We start from the raw sequence: 25,406 nt of genomic DNA on the forward strand, positions 1-25,406 counted from the left end.
TAGCAAAGCAAGGTGTATTGTTTGTAAAAGCAGAAAAGCAAGGAAACTAGATAAAGGTTAATCAACAAAAGAATGCAGGCACTATATTATAATGGAAATTACAGAAGGAAACAGACAAAAATCATAGTAGTGAAAGGACAAGGTGTATTCCATGTCCATACTTTTAACCTAAATTCTGTTTCCTTAACCCCTATGCTGTAGGCTCTCATCCTATTCTGTACTTTTTTTTCTTCCTATTTAATGTACAAGTTAGCCTATCTATCATGTAATTACATCAAATCAATATTGCCTAGAGCTTCTAAGGCTACTCCTGCGGCTGCCACCAAATGATATATTGCGCATCGCACTTCCACCGCTATAATCTTCATCATCTTCCTCGTTGTAGTTCCCACTTGACACATGTACAGCTTTCCGAGCTTGAACTTTCCTTGGAGTAGTGGTAGGTCTCTTACGTTTTATATTTGCAGTGTAGTGTGAATAATCAACAGTGTCTTCTCTCAAAGCATGCTTAAATTCCTGGTGCAACAAATGAGAAACAATGGCTAAAGACCACTAAAGCTCACAAGGGTATGAAAGACAAATACATTCTCACAACATATAGTACCTGATATCTCGGTACCAATTCTTGCGGAGTCGTAGGCAAACTGAATTGGGATTCACCTAAACTAAAGGCTATATTCTGTCTGGAGATAACCTCTCCAGTTTTTGGTAGTTCAGTAGGAGAATATGCCTGAACAAGTGGGAGCATATTTCAGAGGGAGAAGTTAGTTTTGTACCCATAATATCCTAGTCAAGGATGAACAACATTTAACTGTTGCGTAAGTGATGATGAGATGCACTGCATAATTTTACCTGACAACGGGCATCGTCGAGACTATACATGATTTTTAGGTGTCTCTTAAGCTTTAAAAGAAGCTGCAATGCAATTGCTGACAAACAGTCGGCCTGCACAATCACATGTAACAAAATGAGCACACATGCATATTCTAATGTTTAGGCCGCTTTCTGAAAACATTTGACTTTCTTAGTTTGAGCAGGGGTTTCCATTAGCAAAACTTTAAAACATTTTTCCTCAAACAAATCATTACTGACCAAATTAATGACCGTGGGTTCCAGAATACCTGAACTTTCTCTAGATCACCTTTTGAGAAGTTAAAATCTGTGTAACCCGTAGCATGCGGCTTTGTTTCAGGGCTACCCGTATAAGAATAATCTACCTGCTGGTGATTTGATCCATTTAAATCCAGGGATCTCAAGTCATTGGAATTGAGATGAGCATATATATTTTGTTGAATTGATCCATTCAAATCCACTGACATTGCTTGGGTTGTAACAGTAGACTCTTCTGGCGCCTGTTGATGCATTCCATTTCCATAAGGTGTACCGTGATTTGAAATGCTTGAACTCCAGGCTTTAAAATTCGCCTCTAGCGGTCCGGCCCTCACTTGAACTATTCGATTGATGGCATAGATTAAATAAAGGGGCTCATCAGGTGAAATGAATGGCAACAAAGCAAGGACTTCCGTACAGTATCTGTGGAAAAAAACTAAAAGGTCATCTAAGAACCCTTATAAAGAAACAAAAAATAGCAACAGACAGTACTTACGTTAAAAAAGCAATTACTAATTTATTCCATCTTGGATTATCAAATTTCCTCACAATTGAGGACAAAAATTTGTTCCTTGAAACCCGGTTCCCTCGGATGAGCTTGTATATTCGAGAAACCCCAAGTTTAGCTTGAGCAAGCGGCCCAGCCTCAGGCTTCCCTTTTCCAGAAATAGGCATCTTAGATTGGATCTTAGTGTCAACATTTTCAGAACCACCACAGATAGATTGCATAAACATAAATGACATTTGAAGTCCATCGCCCAAGCGGCTTTCAAAAAATGCAGGATACCTGAAAAGATTCTTTAAATAGCTTAGCTAATAAAGCCCAAGGTAACATGTAGTACATCACCACAACAATACATAAGAGATATACTTTTCATTCATGTTCATCAGGAGATGATGAGCCAACTTTGAATTTGACTCCAGAGGATCTGTTTCAAGTGCTATTAGGTACGGAACACAGGTGATTGGATGAACAAGACCTTGACGCAGCACAATTTCAACAATCTGCATTATCAACAAATCTCTTATTTTATATGTAAGAGTAAAAGAAAACTAGACTATTTTAACAGGAATGCCTCAGTCCTGATTGTTTTAGCATTGCAACATATTCAAATAAAACTTGGACCACGGCAATTGCTTTCAGAGAAAGTCCATTGGAAGTCATTGCTCTCCGTTCGCAAAGCTAGACTGTGCTAATAAAAAGAGGCACTTAATCTTCCAAAGAAAATAAGCTTCAAAACGATAGATAATTTAGACCATATTCCAAGAGTCTGATAACTAGCACTTGCAAGATTCACTTTTAAACTCCTCTGAAAAGCATCTACCTAATTTACTCATATCCTTTACCTCACCCCATTAATCCAAAAGATTTGGAAGAATTCAAACAGTAGTAAATACAATACACACACATGCATATGTTTATTAACTGTTTCCAAAGAAGAGATTTAATTGTTCAATAACATTTGGATTAAGAGTATTGAATCTGAACCGATATAGAAGCTAGATCTCACCTTCAGGGCTGATTGACGAACTTGTTCATTGAAATCCAAACATCTGCCCAAAATATTATCCCAATATAACTGAACTATACCCCCACAAATGTTTGTATCACCAGCACCAGCAGCAACAGGTACACTCTGTCCAGCTCCTACTGTGTAACCAGCAACGTTATCATCATCTTTATCAGTTCCCATTCGGCTTTCAGCATCCAGAAGATACTCGTACATGTTTTGTAATCCTTGAATCTGATTTACAGCAAAAGTTTTAGTATATACCGAAGTATAAGTACACATATATCAGGGAAAATATATTACCTTAAGGCGAGTATCAGCAGCAGAGGATAATATTTCCTCCAGTATTTTTCCAACATAACTTTCCAACATATATTCTGGCCTAGCAATTAAAACAAACCCTAGTGCCTACAAGAGTTACAATAAAACATTAATACACTTCAAAATTAAACTGGGATAAGAACAAAGTTAACAAATAAATCATACCTGCAAAGATCTAACTTTGACAACAAAATCCTCTGCAGACAGATGCTTAATAAACAGTCTGACACTGCTTCCAAAATCAACAAGTTTATTACTGGAGTTTGCTAACAATCGATTACCATAACGGATAAGTAACCCAAGACAAAAGAGAGATCGTCCAACTTTCTGTAAATAGCATGGAACAATAAATTTTTATTTTAAATCCCATTCTAAAATAAAGCATTCATCATCAAGTTAAATATAAGTATAAAAACTACATAACAAAAAAATACATTGCGAGTTTCATGTTCATAACCACAATTCTCTACACGAGCTATAATCTACAAGAAATAATAGCCTCCCTTGACAATAATTAAGTTGGCACTTGTCAGATGAATGGTCCAGATAACAGGAAGAGTTCATAATATATAAACTACATCATGCATCTTTTAGCATGAGCCTACAACTTTTTAAAAAGATAATAATTAAATGATGAAATCAAATCCATTTTATGTACCTAAAAAAAGTACCAACCTCACTCTCAACCCAAAAAAATGCCCCTTCCCCAAAAAGGAAATGTTAGTGTTAGAATAATTACCGTTATATATCATCATTAAGGCTTGTCTGCTAGACCATTAATGAGTCGTACCTAGTTCTGTACCTAGAGGTCTAGTGCAGACTCTTGATGTTCCATGTACTCTTGTGTTTTCAATATATATAGAAGATAATGAGAGGGATCTGAGCAGCCCTCAAGAATATATTTTCTCAGTTTTAATCTCAAGTTGGTATCAGAGCAGGTTCATCCTGCTCTGGTTTCTGTCCTGGGTTGTCCTCCAGCATTGTCATTGCTGAACACATCTGTCCGGTGCCCTTTGCCATTGTCCGCGGTTGTCTTGTCACTATCTGCAGCTGTCAACTGCAGTTTGAAGCTCTTCAACTTGGTTCTTTGTCATCTCGCATCTGTCTGCCGCCGTCCGCCGTCACTGTTCTGTCCGGCGAGCACAGGATCTGGTGCTGGAGTCTGATTCTCCTCCGCGCGCAGCTTCTTTGTGCACTGCGAACAGGCGCGTACTGTTCACACGCCGCCCTCTGCCCCGCTTCCCGGTGAAGATGATTCTGGTTGGCCCAATGCTCTCAGAAAAGGTACTCGTTCCACTCGAAACCCTCATCCCATTTATAATTTTCTTAGCTATCACAGATTGTCGCCCTCCTTTTATTCCCTTTTATCCTCAGTGTCTTCTGTGGTTATACCCAAAAATGTGAAAGAAGCACTTGATCATCCTGGATGGCGATAAGCCATGATTGCAGAAATGCAGGCTCTTGACCACAATAATACTTGGGAGCTTGTGCCACTTCCCCCGGGCAAAAAGTTTTTGGTTGTCGATGGGTATATGCAATTAAAGTCGACCCTAATGGTGACATTGATAGGCTAAATGCCCGACTAGTTGCAAAAGGATACACTCAGGTTTATGGCCTTGATTGTTGTGACACCTTTTCTCCCGTGGCCAAGATGACTACCATTCGTCTTTTCTTCGCAATGGCAGCAATTCGTCATTGGCCACTTCATCAATTGGATATCAAAAATGCCTTTCTCCATGGTGATCTTGAGGAAGAAGTTTATATGGAGCAACCTCCTGGGTTTGTTGCTCAGGGGGAGTCTGGTATGGTTTGCAAATTGCACCGATCTCTATATGGGCTCAAGCAATCACCACGTGCTTGGTTTGGAAAATTCAGCTCCATGTTCAAAAATTTGGGCTAAAACGCAGTGAAGCAGATCATTCAGTCTTTTATTATCATTCGTCTCTCGGGAAATGTGTTTATTTAATAGTATATGTTGATGATATAGTCCTTACAGGAAATGATACTGCTGGAATATCTCAATTGAAGGAGTACTTGTGTAGACATTTCCAAACCAAGGATCTTGGAAGCCTCAAATACTTCTTAGGCATTGAAGTAGCTCAGTCAAAAGATGGAGTTGTAATCTTCCAAAGGAAGTATGCTCTCGATATTTTGCAAGAAACAGGCATGATTGATTGTAGACCGGTTGGCAGTCCTGTGGACCCAAATCAAAAATTAACAACAGAAGGTGAGTTATTCTCCGACCCGGAGAGATATAGGAGGCTAGTTGGAAAACTAATCTATCTCACTATTACAAGGCCGAATCTATCTTTTGCAGTTGGAGTGGTTAGTCAGTTCATGCAAGCTCCATGTGTTGGCCATTGGAATGCTATCATTCGCATTCTAAGGTATGTGAAAAAGGCTCCCGGACAAGGGCTGTTATATGAAGAAAAAGGAAGCCTTCACGTATCAGGATATTGTGATGCCGATTGGGCAGGTTCTCCTATTGTTAGACGATCTACTACTGGATATTGTGTTTTCCTTGGAGGAAACATTATCTCATGGAAAAGTAAGAAACAGAATGTAGTGGCTCTATTAATAGCTGAAGCTGAATATAGGGCAATGGCGTCACTAACATGTGAACTTATATGAGTGAAGCAGTTCCTTCAAGAGCTTAGCTTCTGTGACATCCAGAGTATGAAGATGTATTGTGATAACCAAGCTGCTCTTCACATTGCATCAAATCCAGTGTTTCACGAGAGAACTAAACATATAGAAATTGATTGTCATTTTGTTCGGGAAAAGTTATTGTCAAAAGAAATATGTACCGAGTTTGTTGGATCAAATGACCAACTCGCAGATGTGTTGACTAAGTCATTAAGGGGACCTCGGATTGAGTTTATTTGTTTCAAGCTTGGTACATACAATCTGTATGCTCCAGCTTGAGGGGGAGTGTTAGAATAATTACTGTTATATATCATCATTAAGGCTTGTCTGCCAGACCTAGTTCTGTACCTAGAGGTCTAGTGCGGACTCTTGATGTTCCAAGTACTCTTGTGTTTTCAATATATATAGAAGATAATGAGAGGGATCTGAGCAGCCCTCAAGAATATATTTTCTCAGTTTTAATCTCAAGTGTTAGAAATGAGCAAACTCAAGCCCAAAAGTTAGCTGAAGGTGAGAGGATAGGTCCTGAGGAGTTATAAAGCTCCAATACTTCCATTTGTTTCATGTCTTCGTGTCTAATACATATCTGATCACAATACTCTAGGAAACTTCACCAATATATTTTGATGAAGTACCCAAACTTATGAAGCACAAATACTTATTTAATGATAATGATTTTTTTATTTTTTATTTTGGAAAGGTAATTTCAATTTAGATCCGCACAATTGCAATTATATATTTATCATGCTTTAAGAACTTCTATACATTTTTAACTCTCTGTGTGTGTCACATATAGCATGCGCTTATAAGTGTATTATCACCTAGTAGGATATGCATCGTACCGTATCCCATGCATGTATCATATTCGTGTACTACTTAGGAGTATTTTAACCATAATCCAAGCCTATGTGGAACAATTTAACACTGCTTTCAAGCCCAAAAGTGAACTTTTGGAGTGTAAGGTTTCTAAGACCAGACATTGACTAGTGACCCATGTCAAGACTAGGTAGGCTCTTACCATGCACCGATTCCACCCCCTCCCCCTCTTTAGTTTTGTCAGGAGAACATTTGCCCTACCTAGCCGTGAAACACATAAATAAGGAAGAAATATAAAAACAATGCTACAGAATGATTTCCAAATACAATTTCATATTTTCTGAAAGTTGAAAAACATTGCTAAGAATTGGAGGACAGCTCCAATATTACATACACTAAATCAAAAGACAAATTTTAATATGAATTTTTCAATAAACCTGCTTGTTATCAACAGCCGTAGTATCCAAACATTTGAAGAAGAACTGAACAAGTTGTTCAACTACAACAGCCCCCTTTCCAGACATTTTACTCGCAGAGCAGAGGCACCTGATAAAGAAAAAGTAATAAGATCAATATATAGATGAAAGGCAAGCAAATTCCCTTCCGTTAAAGGAAAGAAAAACAAATTTTCTACAATTCCAAAAAGTAACACATAATATAATTGCAAATTAAAACATTACATGTAGTTCAAGGATTTCAGAAAATTTTCACAAAATAAAGTCAAAAATTGCTGAAAGTCACATGTTTTCGCAATGGTATTTATTAATTAACATAAGAAAAAAATCTTCAGATATTCTCACATCAAGCTTCACAAACTTATTTAGCAACTATAAACTATTATCCATCAAGAAAAACCAGAGAACTCCACATCGCGTGAATCTATCAGCTGGTCAATTGCAGGATAAGGCGGAAAATAAGTAAAAACAGAGCTAACTGAGGAAAGCAATGGTAAGAAACTGTAGGTACTTGATACAGGCATGGACGACCGTCAAGAAAGAATGCCGGACAATCATTTGTTTTAAATCTTGCTCAAGTTCCCCAACAATAATTGGAGGCAACTTCCCAAGCATGGGCAGCACAGCATCAATTATGAATAGTATACTCTCAAGCAGCTGCGCAACCATACGATTGTCAACCTGAAAAAAGGATATGGGGCCTTTTTGTCATTTTCAGATTATACTTTCTTGTAGGCTAACAAATAAAAACAAACTAGAAAAATACAATGAAATATCATAGACCAAAAGCTACAAGAGGAGTAATAAAAAGATCAAGACCAAAACAAAACAAAGTGAGTGTTACGTATCCGAGTCGGAGACGTAATTAATCACGATCACAATAGGTAGAAAAGACAATGACTGAATGATAATGAACGAATGAATTTCTTTTATTGATGGTAATATCTGAATAAACAAAAGTAAACAATAATTGAGAGAATAACCTCCTTCAATTACTTGGGAGCATAACCTCCCTCATAGGACTGTAGCTGCTTGTCAACAAACTCAATAATCAAAAGCATACCTTTAACCCTAGACTCTCCCTTTATTTATACTAATTATTTCCTAAATAAAATATTTCCCTAGAATAAAATATGAATATTGTTCTAAATAAAATATTTCCCTAAGATATATTCTTATTTACTATAATTATTTCTAAATATTTCCCGCCTATCCTAACGGTTGTCCTAGTTAGGATAGTCACTCTTCAACCGATCGGGTCCAGCTCCTGTTCGGCTTTGCTTCCCCTACACCCTACCGTTCGGTTCCAGCTCTTCACCGCCTTCCACCGTTCGGCCTGACCTTCCCATGCCTTCCACCGTTCGGCCTGACCTCTCCCGCCTTCCACCATTTGGCTTGCTTCCCCTTGCCTCCTACCGTTCGGCTCCCTTCTATCCTATTACCCAGTATCCTATCAGTGAGGAAAAGAATTTTGCTAATAAGAGGATAGTCTTTAAGTGTAACTTAACCTCACAAAATTGTTTTGTAAGATAAGGTTTGCAATCACTTATATACTATAATATGCTCATTTCTCTAGTAGATGTAGAATCTCCAACACATTCCAATTCTTTTCTTGATAGCGGGTCACATGTATAGGACCAACTGGGGTATTGGTCACAATATAAAAGACATTTTAGAGGCACATAAAGGTCCATTTACAGGCCAGGGTCATAAAGGTCTATATGAGATTCTAACAACGTCATGGCATGCTCAATTATCTATTAATCTAGCTATGTTAGGCTCTTTGACCATTGTTGTAGCTCACCATATCTATTCTATGCCTCCTTATCCATACCTAGATACTATGAATACCCAGCTGCCATGGTTTACTTCGGTGAATTGTTGGATTTCATAGTTGGTGCTGCTGCACAATACAAGCATCTATTATCTTCTATCTTCTAATCTATCGGTACAATTTTATCAAATATACATTTTAGCCCCATAGCTCACCCAAAGTTCAAAATAACCACCCCAATATGGATGACATAGCATAGCTGAAAATTACCTCCAGTAAATCAATGATACTAATTAAACCAATAAAAGAGGAACATTACACAATTCACAATAACACCAGAGCAGGTCAATATATACCTGAGTCTTCAGATATGGCTGCAATGTAACAACAAATTGGGAAGGGTTTGAAGCTGGTGCACAGAGAGTAGGGTCCACAAGACAAAATGCATGCAGGAGCAACACATATGGAAGTGCACGCACTTCAACTTCATCACTGTTCATTTCCTCAACCTGATAATGAACAAGAACTGTCATGTTAACATCAAAGTAGCCAAACGTAACGGCATAACCAAAATACTACCACACCTGCAACATCTTCTCCAGCAAGCATTTGCACATTAACTCACACCGCTTACGTACTGTAGCAAGAGACACCGGACTGATCCCTGTGGCTTTTGCAGACTGAGGCAAAAAATCAAGTGCCAAATTGCGCTTTATTACAGTTACAAGAAGTTGATTATTGGGCATTCCTCTTAACATTTGAACAATTTGCTCTGTTTTCTTAACTATCTCAAGTGGAACAGTACTACCATCCCCAAAGCTGTGAGTTTGTGAAGCATGAGGCTCCTCAAACCAGAATTCACTGAAAGTTTTACAAACAAGGTCCTGCAGAATCAAAGCATAGCAAGCAGAACATCTTAATATAATGTGAGTGAGAGCATGGACAAAAGAATTAACAAATAGTTCCCAGACTTAACATCAAATAAGTACACGCTCATAACCAATGACTAACAAATGAAACGCATAAACATTACATATCATCACCAATGCTATAAAACATGACCATATGTTTGGAAGAAAAAATTTAAAAATACCTGGATGCTAGCTTCATCATCACTAACACGTGTAATTATCTCTGTGCAAGCTCTTGTAAATCCAGAGAAGTTAGCATCTGACGTGCACATATCTCTAATGATTTTTATAGCTCGTTTTCGAACACTTACACCAGTATCTTTTATTCTCTCAGCAATCTTCTCAAAATACTACAAAACACAATTGAGAAAAATGTTTCAACAATTCATCATGAAGAGTCTCTTCTCCATACCAGTTATGTTTACAAAAGACAGGACCAGTTTTCTTATTGACCACAAAGGAAAGATCCAGTGACCCACATACCTTAAAACCCACATCAGGATGTGAAGCAATATGCCTACCAACAAGTTCCAATGCTGCTTCTCTAACAGATATTGCAGAATCACAGAACCTTCCCTCAACAGCAGACTGCACACGCTTATCTCCCAATACCTCTGGATCAGCCTCTACAATGATGCTAACCTGCTCATTATATTAATTGTATTAAATGAAAATCAGAGGAGATTACTTTGGTACCAAGAAACTATTATAAGCATCCCGTTTTCACTGGAAAGCAGAAAACTTAAAAAAAGTATTCTAAACTTACTGCTTTTAAAGCCTTAGCCCTAATAACTGGAGAGTTCTCCCTCAAGCTTGCCTGCACACAAGAAAGATTAGCAAAGAACAATTTTTAAACAAATTGTGGAAAGAAAGGATGAATATCAACAGACCAGAAGCGTGTGAAGAATTTTATCAAACCCTCGGCAAAATGAACTGTTTTGGCCCAAAGCTAAAGTAATCTTCTTGATTGAATCCCTTGTCAGCATAGAAGATACAGCGCCAGAATCCCGTACTATGATTTTTGATTTCATTCTTGCAAAGTAATAAATGGACTTCTGCTGAAAATTTGAATCATCTTTGTACCACAGGCAGAGATAAAACCTGCACATTTACACAAACATTACCTTTGCATACATATAACTAAAATGTCAATTAGAAGATATGTCGCAAGTACTAACCAGCAAATGAAAAGATGCAGATCATCAGGAGAGGTGACATCTTGTAGGTAATTCAAAAGTAACTGTTGAACAATGTCCTGCGTAGAAACTTCAGAATCATTTGACGCTTTTGAATTCTTTTTCACATTATTCTTCTGCTGTGAATTGCAACATGATTGTAATACAAGTAGTTGCTTATGACAGATGCATGCCTGGCAGGACCAGTTTCGGCTGGAAATTTCATGTTCTTTAATGCCCAGGCAATCAGCATGAAAAAGCCTCTGGCAACCATGACATGTAAACAGGTTTTCAACCCTTCCCCCTAAACAGACACAACATATATCTTTTGCTTGATGCTCAGCATGAACATCAGGACTAAGGAAATCCTGAAGTATCCATAACTTCTCCTGGCTACAAACCAAAGCATCACGCTTCAACCTTGCAGCAATTGTACCAAGAATATCAATTGCCATGGTACGTGCAGAGACATCCTTAGATTTTGGCCCAGCATTCTGAAGTAGTAGAACACAGAGAACCTGCAACAACTCTCAAGGTAAACTAATTTAATGCAACAACCAAAATAATATGTACACAAATAATATGCAGATCCCAGCAAGAAAACACCCACACATGATCTACCTCAAGAATAGGAGCTGAAGCAGGATATTCAGGTAAATTTAGAGTCGTCAGTAAATCTGTAACAAGATTCTCTATTATGGATTTCAACTCAGAAGCATCCTGAGTCTTTACACTTGCAAAGCGTTGAAGTACACGACTCCAAAACAGACAGCAGGCTTCTGTAACTGCCTCGTGGGATTTAATTGGAGTACTAGCATCAACAGAGGCTTCTAATACAGAATTACCATTTGATGCTTTTCTTAAAGCATCCGGCAGGTTAGCACTACAATGAATCAACTGAATCAGTAAAGCAGTAACCATTTGGATCTGCCTTGGCTCTTCCTCACGTACATGATAAGACCTCAAAGCTCGTTTTGAATACGGTAATTTCCATAGAAGCTGAACCATTTCATCTATCACATAAATGCGATGCTGTACATATAAATAGAATATCTGCGCCACCATATAGGAAAAACAAATTATACAAGAGCATATGCTCAAAATTATGAAAGAACATGAGAACCACCATATGTGCATGAAAGATAACAATCAGAGCTGTAAAAGAGAAGTATCAGTACCGCACTGAGTAAACTGATTGCCTTCAGTTGCAAAAGCTGGATATTATCAACCAAAAATGTTGTGATACTTGTTTTTACAAGTTGTAGAATGCAACTATCTGATAACCTCTCTATTAACAATAAATCTTTGAGTAGCCCAAGAACAGTGCATAATTTCTGAAGGATAGTATTCACAGCAGTAGAGACCCTAATAAAGCAAGGACCAATAAGAAAATAATGTGGACAAGAATAATACTAACAATAACTATAGATGCAAAAGAAAACCAACATAAAGGATATATAAAGTGAATAAAAATAACCAGACCTGCTTGATGCCGATTTCTTCAACTTCAAAGTCTTGTTAGTGCGTCGTTTCTTGCTGGCTGAACCAAATTCAGCTTCATTTTCTTCATAGTCATCTACTGGAAAAAAATATATATAGATATTAGGAGTTTGAAAACCACCGAGGAATTATCTCCCTCCATTTCAAGGTCCTTTTATACACTTTGTGTGAACTCTGCCATCCCATGTTGGCCATCGGAGAAATTGAAATCCAACTTTAAGTACAAACAATTAAAGTCAGATACCATTTAAAAGAAAAGTATTGCACTTCCAGTAGCGTCTTCATTCTCCAAAACACAAAATTAAGATATCAGTTCAATTAACCACTAAAACTGGTAGGGCTAACCTTCAAATCCAGTGTTTTCACCAGGTCTATGCAAGGCACGATACGATGGGTCACATGCACACATAACATCCATTATCTGACGCCTAGAAAACTCCAGAATTCTCTCAATTATCTGGCATGGATAAATTACTTTTAGACGTTATAGATTATAGTTTAAAACAAAATGAAAGCTAAATAAATCAAATCATTGATTTCACATAGACAAAATATTTGCTTGAAACTAGCATAAAAAAAGAAAATACCTCTTCTTTATAAAGTTGCTTTGGCATATCAGAATGAGCCATCACTGCTAATGCAGCATGAATGGACTCCAATGCAATAAAAACAGATGAAACTAATTCTGAATCTGACTGAAAGAAAGATCAAAAGCAAAAAAAAAAAGTCACTAATATAAATTCAATACATAAATTATGATTAAAAAACAGCCTACAACCATATGCATTAACAAAATAATGTGTTCAACTACATGAACCAAACAATACTGTTGGGATATATCAAAAGACGAATTTTAATTAAATCCATTCAGTATATATAGCAAGGTCCTTTCTAACGGTTTCTCTAACTGTTGCATTTGATTATCCTGATCAAAGAATAGAGAATAAAAATAGCTTAAAATATAAAGAATCTAGGCTTAAATATTATGAATAGTTTGTTCATGAATTGGAATAGTAATGACAACGCAACCTACACACATGTAAATCAGAAATCATTCTAGCAATAGTAAGATTGACCATGCCTAGTAACCTAAGCATTAAAGATCTCACATCAATTAAATATGGTCAAATTATGGTACATAAGTGAGTGCAAACCTTACTTTTCAAGTTAATTTTGAGGTTGAGTTAGATCTGAAGCTTACTTATTAAGATGGAATCAAATTCAAGGTCTCATGTTTGATTCCCAATACAGCAATTGCTAAGGAGAGATAATTGCAAGCTGCATCAATTGTTTCATAACAAAAGTCAAGCCGTTGAAGTCACAACTAAATAATTTGATTTCCTAGAGCGGTAATTGTTGCAAGGGACATCAATTGTCACGTGGCAGAAGTCAAGTAGATCGAGTCACAATCGAGTCATGACATTTGGGATACTACACTCTTAAGTAAAAAAAGTTGTATCTTGAATATAACTTATAGCTTTTGGTCTAATAGTAAGCACTGGATATAAGAGTTCCTGATCTTGGATGCTTTGTTTCCGCTGCCCTGTAAACAACCACCATTGTTGTTGGCCACTACTTTGCCACTATTTACCATCATCGCCCTTTGAGGTTTGTGATGGTCCAAAATGGTGTGTCTCAAACAATTACAATAACAGCAAGTGCATCGGCAAAAGGTCACCACACACCACCGCTAAAATCTACACATGTAGTCTACACGCTTAGCTCCAACAAGGATCGAATTAGCAACATTTGACTCATAAGAGCAAATGCCAAGCATGAAATTCGTTTCTTTGGGTCCTAATGATCTTTGGAGATGAAATTCTCCAACACATGCCTATCTTGACAATAGGAAAGTGGGTCTTCAACATTTTATGTTTTTTGTCATACAAAAAATTTAAATAATTCAATAACGTTTTCTCTTCTTAATGTGTATTTCATGACATTACACTTGAATAAATAAGATGGACAAAATTCAGTGTCTTCAACTTACACTGTTTTACCTTTTATCGATATGTGTGTGTATACATATACATACATATACATACATATACATATACATACATACATACATACATACATACACACACACACACACACGTATACATACATATATATATGGTTATAAATAGAGGCAAGATACACTTGCCTTAAGTCCTAACCCTAAAGTTGGGTAGATACAAAAAAGAAATAACAACAAAATAACATTACATATCAACACTCCCCTTCAAACCAAAGCATATAGATCATATGCACAATCTTCGATGATATAAATTGAATCTTAGGTTCTCATTGAGATTTAGTTAGAATGTCTACAAGTTGTTCATTAAAGCTGACAAACACTATAATGAGATCCTTGGACAATAATTTCATTCTAACAAAAGAACAATTAATCGCTATATGTTTATTTTTCTCATGAAACACAAAATTGAAGGCAATATGAAGAGCTACTTGATTGTCACAATATAACTTAATATGCTCATTTTCTCAAAAATTTCAAACTCTTAAAGACTTGTTTAATCCACACAAGTTTACATGTAGCTAGGGTCATAGATCTATATTCCACTTCTACGCCATATCAAGCAACACTCTATTTCTTACTTTTTCAAGATATAAGATTCCCTCCAAGGAATACACAATATCCTATGGTAGATCTCCTGTCAATGGGACAACAAGCCCAATCTACATCACAATATCTTAAGACTTTAGTATTTCCCTAGTTCTCATACAACAATCCTTTTCATGGGCTCTCTTCTACATATCTAAGAATGCAAAGTACTGCATTCTAGAAATCAATGAGGGTTGTGCATAATTGACTCACAACTTATAACAAATAAGAAACATAATGTCATGTTATAGTGAGATAAATGATTTTCCAACCAACCTTCTATCTCTCATGATTTGAGAATAGTCCACTTGTGTATCGTTAACTTCTAATTTGAGTTCGTAGGACTATCAATGGGTTTGCAATTTGACAAGCCTATTTCCTCCAAAATATCAATAGCATATTTTTTGTCAGGTGATGACACCTTTTGATTGCACCACTTAAATACCAAGAAAATATTTTAGATAGCCCAGATCTTTGATCTAAAAGTGGTTGAATAAATACTTTTTTAACCAAGTAATTCTAGTAATAATGGTTTACTAAATATGTATCAATTTGAAAAAAGCATCAAAACAATTAGATCTAATAATAATGGTTTACTAAATATGTAAATTGTGAATTCTCAAAATTTATCTCATAATGGTATTATTATCAACACGTGTTGCACTCCACAACAAAAATGGATTTTCACAAAAATGTAGCTAGAGCACCCCTTTTCCATATGTTTGTTCCAAAAATCTTGTTAGAATAATTATTAAATTTATATATGTTAGAGTAATTATTAAGTCTAAAGTAGGGAGTAGTGTGTTGGGAACTACTTCCAGCAGTACCTATGAGTCAAGTGCAACTTATGAGTTGTACCTAGGAAGTCTAGTTTAGTCCTTTGATCTTTCATCTTCCCATTGTATCACTTTCTCATCATTATAAATAGAAGGTCATAAAGCTCTTCTAAACCAATTCAAGGCATCTAAAATAGATCCACTTATCTCTGTTTCTAATTTTTATAAATCTATTGGGGAAAAGTAGTGCTACCTACCACATACCTCATCAACAAGTTACTCACCTGTGTCTTAAATGACATGAGTCCTATCAAGTCCTCATTGTCTTTTGTTATCTTTTCTCCCTTAGTATCGAGTCTACCTTGCCAAGTCTTTGGGTCCATTGTTCTTGTTCACTCTCAAAGCAAATTGCAATGAACTAGATCTTGGAACTCTTAATTATGTCATTATTAGTTACCCCTACTAAATAGGAATATAAATCGTTATCATCATCAGATCGTAGTGTCTTTATCACCATAGATGTTACATTGCATGAAATAGAACCCCTTTTTGTCAACCTTCTACTTCAAGGGACAAAAACACTTGAAACAACGGAGTTTTCCTTCTACAATAAGGTAGAAGACATTTTTGATAAAATATATCAAAGAAGGAAACAACCCACTTTGGCTCTGGAGCAAGAAGAGTTGCCTAACTTAGATATTTGGAATTGGAATTAACCCAGTGCATCAAAATAGGAAAAGATCATGTGTTAAATATCTTATTTCTCAATAAATATGTTTGCACTAATAATCACTCTTATAAACATTAAAGTTTTATTGTTGCTACTGATGCCACAAAATAATCCTACCACAATCTAAGAAACCATAAAAAGTGAACATTGAACAGTTATAAGAGAGGTGATGACTGCATTAGAAAGAAACTAAACATGGGAGATTGTCAATAAATAAAGACACATAAAACGGTTGTATTTGTTAAAATAACTACAGAAGTAGTTTTATTTCTAGATGATATTTTACAATGTGTGTGATACTCTATAAATAGAGTATGTAGTAGGTGGGAAATAATCCCAACCATCAAAGTTGGGTTACACAGTAATACATTACACTAATACATTTCAACAGTATTTTATAGTGAAATATAAAGCAAATGGGAATACAGACAAATATAAAGTCAGGTTGACTGAATAATGCAGAGAAAATTTCCTCCAATAGCAAAGATAAATGTAATTTGCATTGTTCTTGCTCTGACAGCTCATTTTGGTTGGAACTTAAACCAGTAAAATGTAAAGAATGTTTTTGAATATTTTTCTTCACGGAGCTTTAGAAGAAGTGCACATTGAGATATCTTTAGGATTTGAAACTCCTAGTACAGGGATAAGGTATTTCTCCTAATGAGGGTATCAAACGATCTTAAACAATCTTCATAAACATGGTTTAGGAGATTTACAAAAGTAAAAGTTTCCTTAAGATATAAACAAAGCCAAGGCCATCATACATTACTCATAAAGCACTTTATTAGAGGTAAACTCACTATAGTGCTAGTATATTCAGATGATATGATTATTGTAGAATGATTAAACAGAAATTCGTTTTAAAGAAAAAATCAGCAACCCAAGTTAAGATGAAAGACCTAGGAAAATGCAAGTATTTTTGAATAAAGGTTGCTTATTCAAAAAAGGAGAGTTTCATCTTACAAAGAATTTATGTATTTGATGTCCCTAAAGAAAAAGGTAAGATGGATATAGAACCTCAAGAGTTCCCATTGAACAATATCACAAAATTGAAAGTGAAGACAACTCTCAAATAGAGCTTCAGCAACCAAACTCGATTCTATGGTGATATTGTTGGAACTGCAAAAAACTGACATTGCTATTTTGATATTAAGTTTTTTTCTTACAGCTCAATAGAATGTAGAAATTAGATTTTAATAAATTTTTGGAAAATTTGAGGTCATATCCAATGTCAACTAAATCCAAACAAGCCAAAGAAATTCAATACAAAGTAATACAGAAGAAGTGCAACATGAACTTACACTATTATCACATTCCTCAATTGACAGGCCCTCTGCTCTATGTATCTGGTGATCTAGAACTTTTAATAGTCTAACAAGGACTTCTATGGGAACCAAATGCAGAAGTTTCTTTTCACGAATAGATGTTATTTCATTGACAAGTAATCTAAGATCAGAAAGAGGCAGTGACAACCATTCTGCTTCATCTCTGTCATCACTATTTAGTTCAGATTTGCTGCATAAATCCTCCAAAAGTTCACAAAACCTTTGAATGTGGGCACCTAGAAAAAATTACAAATACCAGTTGATTACGCATGTAACAGCAGCACATTTATCTTCAGTAATGTGATGACAAACATAGAGATAGCAAACAGACAACAATAAAAAGTAAGATTTCAGGAAACAAGTATGCACCAACCTTGAAGCTCAGCAGAATCAGGTGCTATAGATATTCCATCACCGCCTTTCTTTTTTACTTTCGATTTTTTAGAAGACAACGTGGAAATATCCTGCAAGTAATTTTGAAAAATTTAAAAATGAAAATCAAATATCAACTAACCCTATAAAATATAATGGTTTAATTGCTTCCTTTGTCCCCAGTTTGGTTGAATTGTGTCAAATTCATCCTCATTTTTAAAAAAGTTTCATTGTCGTCCTCACGTGGTATAAAAGTGTCAATTGAATCCAAACATAGAAAAAATTTGTGTCAAAGTAGTCATTTTTCCTATATATCTGTGTCTTCCTTTCATATGTCACTTCTCTGGAGCTATGAAAAGCCTTAAATTGGATAAGGTAAAATGAATATCTGTACTTGATTGTATGAAAGGAAGACACAGAGATATAGGAAAAATGACTACTTTGACACAAATTTTTTCTATGTTTGGATTCAATTGACACTTTTACACCACGTGAGGACGACAATGAAACTTTTACACCACGTGAGGACGACAATGAAACTTTTTTAAAAATGAGGATGAATTTGACACAATTCAACCAAACTGGGGACAAAGGAAGCAATTAAACCAAATATAATATATATAATATTAATACATTTGTGGAAAAATTATCAAGCTGGCGACTATGTGTTGCATTATAGTCTTTCTGAGTCTGACTTGGGACAGAAAAACTTGATTCAGATTTCCTCCTTTCAGTTACTGCACTGCCAGAGATCTGCTCCTTAACAGGACCTGAGAAACTTGACCAATACAATAAACAATAAGCAGAGCACCATTAAATTATTTAATGGAAAGCCCAAAGAGCAAAGTAAAACATAAGTTTTAGGTGAAAAAGGTAAACAACTTTATAAGTTTGACATCACAAAACAAAATTCTAGTTTAATCAAACAAACAAATCACATTAGCCATCTTGAAAGGTACAAAGGACAGTAATTTGTCAATATGAAATCAAACTTCATTCTATTATGACAGTTTCTCTTCATAATAAATCTCAGCATGACTAAACTTTCCCAAGTGCAAAGAAATCACATCCTCAATTTATGTCAGACTATTATAGAACAATGAGCAACAGCAACTTCATTAGATTTGAAACAAAATCCACATTAGTGATATTCGGGGCAGAAACCAAGCACTCTTTTACCTGCAGTGCTGTATTCAAATGCTTCAGGATTGCACCTGAGAACTTCATCATGGAGTTCTAAAGGCTCAACATATATATAAGGAACACCTTTGGCTTCATCTCTTAAATTCCTACAGAAGAGAAAATTAAACAGAGTTGTATTAAATTCAATAATAAATACAATAGTTACAACATAACCAACATTGAAAATGATGGCAACAATATGTATACCTTTACTGAAACATCCAATTTTAACAAAACAAGAGAATTTGAACACGTGAAAACAGCTTGAATGAATGTCGTTTCCTTACATCCAACCAACATGGTAAATAAAACTCCAAACTCGTTTGAAAAAGATGTACTAGTAAACTGTGGTAAAAACTTCTTCCATAGATTTTATAAGATATAAAAAATTTAAGTAAAGCTCTCAAACTAAAGAAGTAAACCTTATGCACAGGGTTTTAGAAAGAAGACAGTGACCCCAATTTCAGCCACAATGTAAGGGACTTTTAGCGTCCACAACCACTAAGCAACCCCAATTGTGGCCACACTTGTCTGCATTATCCCCAATATGACAAAATGAAATCAAACTGCAACTGCAATTCAATACCTTGCATATAATAGCATCCAATTTTATTTACAAGTCTAATACTAATCTGCCTGAGACCTAAACATGCAAACTTACGTGAAAAGGCAACAAAAACTAAATATAAATAAATTAATTTTCTTTAGAGAGAGAACTATAACTAGAGGTAGATTTGGTACGCGAGAAAAATGGAGGGAAATATAGAGAAGAAATAAAAAGATGATGGTATCTGTTTGGATGTATGCGCTTTGTTGCAGATTTTATAGCCTTATAGGGAATAATTACCAATCAAAAGTATCTTATAATCACAACAATAAGACATTTCTTTTCTCTTTACCCTTTGCATCTTCATCTTTTCGAAAGCTTAGACCCATTCTTCTAGATCTTTATTAGTCCTAGGTGCAAAGCCTCTTCAATCAATAAAGACCTCTTTCACTTTCATTTCCCATTAACCTTTGGCTAGGATCCTGGCACCAACTTTGCTTATAACCGTCAACACGGTCTCACTATGTGTTAGAAAAAGGAAAGGAAGAGGGGAAGAGTTTAGTAGGTCTCACAAATTATTTTTCTCCACGACTCAGTGTGAAGATTCTACTGTAACAACATTTTCAGTCACCTCAGTGATTTATAATGGATTATCAATAACTTTTATATGAGAAATCATTAGTTTTCCAAAAACAATCGGTAATGAATTGTTCATGATAGATTATCAATCTATCACAATTAATTTTCAATTTTCCATAATCAATTATGACTGGTTCATCACCAGTTATTTAACATAAAAATTAAATTGAAATATATATATATTAATTGTTTTTATTTCACTCGTTTTTCTTCAGAGCCAATCAACTTCTATTCCCACTTCATGTCTCGTTTACTTCCATTTGCTCTATTTGTATCTTTACTATCTTTATCTCCTCTTATTATCACATATTTCTCTCTTACGTATTAAACACATAGTAAACAAGTACCTAAGATGCAAATTTCGTACGATAACCAAAAGTCAATTCTCATCACATATGCTGCACTAAATCACATGAAAATTCGAATGCAAGTAACTTCAGCTCGCAACTGCGAACTTCAGTTGCACAAAAAAAGTAACAACTATTCAGTCGAAACTTCGAGCCTAATTCAACACATGCTTACGAGATTCACTGATTCAACTATTCAACATGCAGGCGACTAAAACCTCGGCGTGCGAAAAATGTAGAACACGAACGGAAGCGAGAGGAAGCTTACAAGTACGACACATCGGTGTGGCGAAGCAGCTCGGCGATCTTGCCGGACTGCGCGAGCACGTCTACGCGGTTGAGCCGCGCCGGCGAGTCAACGAGGCGGAGGTCCTGGTCGGAGGCACCGCAGAAAACCGGGAGCGACGGCAGCGGGAGGTAGGCGGCGAGCTCGGAGTGGACGGTGTTGGAAAGGCCGATGCCTCGAGAGCCGGAGAAGGCCGCGGCGGCGCCGGCGCCGGAAGTGACTGGGAAGCTCATGGATTGGTCACGTGAAGGGCATGAAAGCGTGGAGAACGGTGAAATCTGGAGGGAAATTGAGGGGAATTAGGGTTTGCGTGGAAGGGATTGGGTGAGAAAGAGGAACGAAGTGGGAGCCCTAGAGGGACAGATTTGGAAGAGAAATTGCGAAGTGAATGGCGGGGAAAAGAATGGATTTGCGAAAAGTGTGTTGGAAATTATTATCGAGAGAGATACTCCAAAGTGGATTTGGTTTTTATGAGGTAAGAAAGAAGAAACCGAGTTTAGCGGAAAATTACCGGACTACCCCCTACCCTCTGTGCCAAGATTGTCACGGAAGCTATTAACCACCTGATAGAAGGGAGGTGGTGCCAAAGCAAAATTCCTAAGCAAAATATTATTTAAAGATATTACCTCATTAACTATTTTTGTTTTTTCTTAAATTATAGGATTAACTATGGTTAAGATTAAACTTGCCAAAAACAGTTGTGTGCGTTTAAATATTTTTATGTTAACGTTAAATGGCAGTTAATTTGAATTCCAATATAATCAATTTTAACGTGAAAAAAGTTCTTTTTGTTTAAATTGGATTTCGATATCATCAATTTTAATACTTCATTAACTATTGGTAATAGTTTACTCATGTAAGTAATGGTAAAGATTTTTATCCAAATGGTCACTGAAATGTTATGCTTAAGTAAATCTATATTTGTAAATAAGTATAAATTATGTGTTGATTTTCATAAATTAATAAAACTAAAAATTACGTGATATCATAAGTTTATATGTAAAAATTCAATTGTCATTTACCATTAAATTAACTTTATCGAATGCTCTTGTCAGGATTTGGTTTACAAAATTTCAATTTTCATAACTTGTTATTGATGGATTTGTTGTGCTATTAAAGCTGTTATTATCATAAGATGTAAACAGAGAACTGAATTTACACACCGTTATAAAAAGAAATTCTTTTTTTTTTCACATTTTGTTTTCTATGTTATTTTTTAAATCAATTTTATCAATTGTACACTTTATTTTATCAAATTTGTTTGTAGTCTAACAGGTTAATAAATCAATACAATGTAAGACAAGGAGAGAAAACTATTTTGTCATTCTTAGTACTATAATATACATTTATTTACAAATCTCGTAAGGAAATTTATGCAGCCAAATAGAGTACATATATATGTATTTTTTTAGTAAAATGGTGATTTTAACAAATTAAAATAATTTTTTAGTCTATTAAAATATTTCATGCAGTCATTTCATACTAACTAAAAACATTTTAATGTATTTTTAATGTATTAAAAACATCTTGTGAAAAATAGGTTAAAAAAGAAAAAGAGAAGATTTAATTGTGTTTTAAGATATTTTGAAAACTTCATAATGTATCATCTTATACTACGCAATCAAACAATAGTTTTGACTTGACAACCGATCTCTCAAAAACCTTTTCTAATGTTTGTTTTGCAAATATATCTATGATAATATGTGAAGAACAAAGATAAGGGAAATAAATATTTACTTTAAGATTTAGATATTGGTTTGTTTAATAATGCATGAGTTTTTATTATGTAAACTAATGTTGTAAGTTACAAATTATTTGAAATATAATAATTTATGAATTATAAATCAATTTTTTTAATAAATATTTTTTTGGTTAAAAAACTGAGTAATTTTTGAAACAATTATTTTTAACTAAACAACTCAAATATTTTTTTTGAAACTCAATAATTCATTCAATGTTTAAAACGTATTCACTGTGCTTAATACAAAATATTGTTTGAAAAACAATTACACTTAACTAAGAGATTGAGTATTTTTTAAAAACAATCATTTTTGGCTAAACAAACTAAGTTTATATGAAGATGTGATCAAATAGATCACACAAGTTTACTCATCCAAAAAGTGTTAGTGTCTTACTATATGTAACATCCCAAAATATAGTGATGACCATAATCAGAATTAATTACATTAATCATTAAAACAGTGCAGTCTTTACAAGAAGATACTAGGTTCAGTACGTCGAACGGCTTAAAATACAAAATGTGATATAGCCGACGGTATCCAAATTCTAAGACTAAACAAAATTACTAACAGCTACCACTTGTCGAGCACTCTAGGGCTCGACCTTAACCTCTACTTCAACCAGATTGGCCTCTTCCAAAATTTCTTCTACCAGCGCCTCTTCCAGCAGCTCACTTCCATCTGCTCCCATCCACATGGATGATCATCGCAAGGACACGACGGACGTACAAAGCCGATCGACAACGCAAAGAAGAGAACACAGGGTAAGCTTATTGAATTTAATTCAAGTAAAATCATTCATTTCATAGCACATCAACATATCAAATATTTCACAACATATAATTAAATCAATCCCTTAACTCAAATCAATTCCTGATACTAGACTGACCGTCCGGACTGTATGAATCTGTGTAGCTACAAGCGTCCTTGCACCCGAGTGGTGTAGTAACTGTATTACACTCGACAGCTGCCACTCGAGGTTAGTCCGTTTCTTACGTCGCCCATGTTAACTTATGGACTAAGGACCTCCTGCCATTCCCACACATGAACCACTCTCCTCTACGTGAAGACGAGTGTCACGGAATATCAGGATGGACCAAGCCAGCATTAGCATGCCCACAGTCATACTTTACCAAATTCCACATTCAACATATGTGAGTCGTTCCTCCCTGGAACGCTCGTACGACAATCATAAACATTTAATCATCTCATATAATGTTCGTCATTCAAAGCCTTGCAGTTTTATTCTCATTTTTGTCTTTCAGTCCGAGTACGTAAACATTGAACTCTCAGCTCTCTTTATAACGAGGACTACCGAGAACGGGTGCTCGACACTGTCGATCGACACAGATGAATGATCTGTATTAAGAAGGGTGCTCGACACTGTCGGTCGACACAGATGAATGATCTGTATTAAGAAGGGTGCTCGACACTGTCGGTCGACACAGATGAATGATCTGTATTAAGAAGGGTGCTCGACACTGTCGGTCGACACAGATGAATGATCTGTATTAAGAAGGGTGCTCGACATTGTTGGTCGACACAGATGAAGGATCTGTATTTCAAGGATTTTTCAAGAAAGAGTAAGAGTGCTTGGTGTAAGACCGAGCACTACCCAATACGATTACTATGTATAAGGTCGACACTGCTCATTTTGAACTCTAAGTAAAAGACCTACATAACTCATGCTCGACCAGAATCCTTCCCGAATGAAAGTATTCCAATTCAAAGAAGTTTACTGGAACACCAAACGGTCGAGAACCGTTTAATGTCGGACACACATTATCATAGGGAATTTAATATTCAAGTTTCACTTACGCTCACTACTTCTAAGCATGTATATTTCATATTCACACATATCACTCATATCATGCACTTCAACCAACATATACCAACAATCAAATAACACAGTTCATACTTCATGCGGCACACATAATGTTCATACAGTACAAGACAGACATACGAATTAAATTTAATAAGCTTCCCTTACCTGAATAGCAGTGTACTCCTGAAAAGTAAGGTTTCGTCCGACCCCTAACAGCGTCCTACCCTCAGGTTTCGCTCGACAACTTTCACTTAATCTAAAACACCAGAAATCAGAAACAACTCAGACCGATAACCCATGCATGCAACTGAATCTTAGTTTGCATGTACTACCGAATAAACGTTCAGATCGACGTCCAGAGTCGAGTGACTTACCGGTTACAGAACTAGGATCTGTTCGGTTCGGATTGAAGCTCACGGTGCCAGGAACGTTCCTACGGTTCTGAAACGTGATCGGAGAAGAAGAGGATGAGTTACAGTAAGGAGAAGGTGAAGGTTTCTAGAGAGAAGTTGGAGAAAACGAAAGGTTAGGTTCTGAGGAAGAAGATGAATGGTGCAGGTGAGAGGGAATTTTCAAAAATTCTAGTTATGCCAACTCACGTTCGGTCGACGAACGTCTCCCAAGTTGACACCTGCACACCGAACTCTGAAATGGGAAGCTTCTCCCGCGACAGGTTGCGTGTGTGCATGCAGTGTTTGGTACGTTTTTAATGTTTCAGAGAAATGATGGGCGCGGATTTTCCATGTACGACAGAGAGGGAGGGGATCAGATTAGGTAGTGGGTTTTACTGGCTGAGTAATGATGTGGCGTGCAT

The 25,406-nt window shown here is 35.9% G+C and overlaps 1 protein-coding gene across 2 annotated transcripts; it reads right to left on the reverse strand.

The window, feature by feature from the left end:
- Window positions 1-57: 57 nt before the first annotated feature.
- On the reverse strand, window positions 58-21,468 carry EMB2773 (PHD finger family protein). Of its 2 annotated transcripts, none has more exons than XM_047309762.2 (28): window positions 21,011-21,468; window positions 19,207-19,316; window positions 18,661-18,797; window positions 18,029-18,119; window positions 17,632-17,891; window positions 12,807-12,914; window positions 12,565-12,676; window positions 12,202-12,295; window positions 11,898-12,084; window positions 11,341-11,772; window positions 10,723-11,237; window positions 10,435-10,645; window positions 10,311-10,361; window positions 10,028-10,186; window positions 9,727-9,894; window positions 9,218-9,517; window positions 8,990-9,142; window positions 7,371-7,540; window positions 6,842-6,950; window positions 3,108-3,269; window positions 2,925-3,029; window positions 2,622-2,855; window positions 1,982-2,115; window positions 1,607-1,897; window positions 1,122-1,533; window positions 853-945; window positions 605-730; window positions 58-516 (listed from the first exon to the last, which is right to left on the reverse strand). In XM_047309762.2, exons 1-28 carry the CDS (start codon window positions 21,259-21,261, stop codon window positions 280-282), a joined length of 5,412 nt encoding a protein of 1,803 aa, XP_047165718.2. In that variant the 5' UTR covers window positions 21,262-21,468; the 3' UTR covers window positions 58-279. The 2 variants fall into 2 exon arrangements, with proteins under 2 accessions (XP_047165718.2, XP_047165717.2); XM_047309761.2 differs by having other exon boundaries at window positions 12,202-12,298.
- Between the last annotated feature and the right edge of the window lie 3,938 nt (window positions 21,469-25,406).

Source organism: Vigna umbellata, chromosome 4 (genome assembly GCF_029865625.1).
Source record: "Vigna umbellata cultivar VRB3 chromosome 4, Vumbellata_1.0, whole genome shotgun sequence".
NCBI lineage: Eukaryota > Viridiplantae > Streptophyta > Magnoliopsida > Fabales > Fabaceae > Vigna > Vigna umbellata.

Excerpts from the sequence above, each read along its gene's own strand:
- EMB2773 (XM_047309761.2), bottom strand. The coding sequence starts at position 21,261 with ATGAGCTTCCCAGTCACTTCCGGCGCCGGCGCCGCCGCGGCCTTCTCC. Across the intron at positions 18,798-19,206 it reads ATTTGAATACAGCACTGCAG|GTCCTGTTAAGGAGCAGATC; the intron begins GTAAAAGAGTGC and ends CAAGTTTCTCAG. Across the intron at positions 3,270-6,841 it reads CGGCTGTTGATAACAAGCAG|AAAGTTGGACGATCTCTCTT; the intron begins GTTTATTGAAAA and ends TGCTATTTACAG.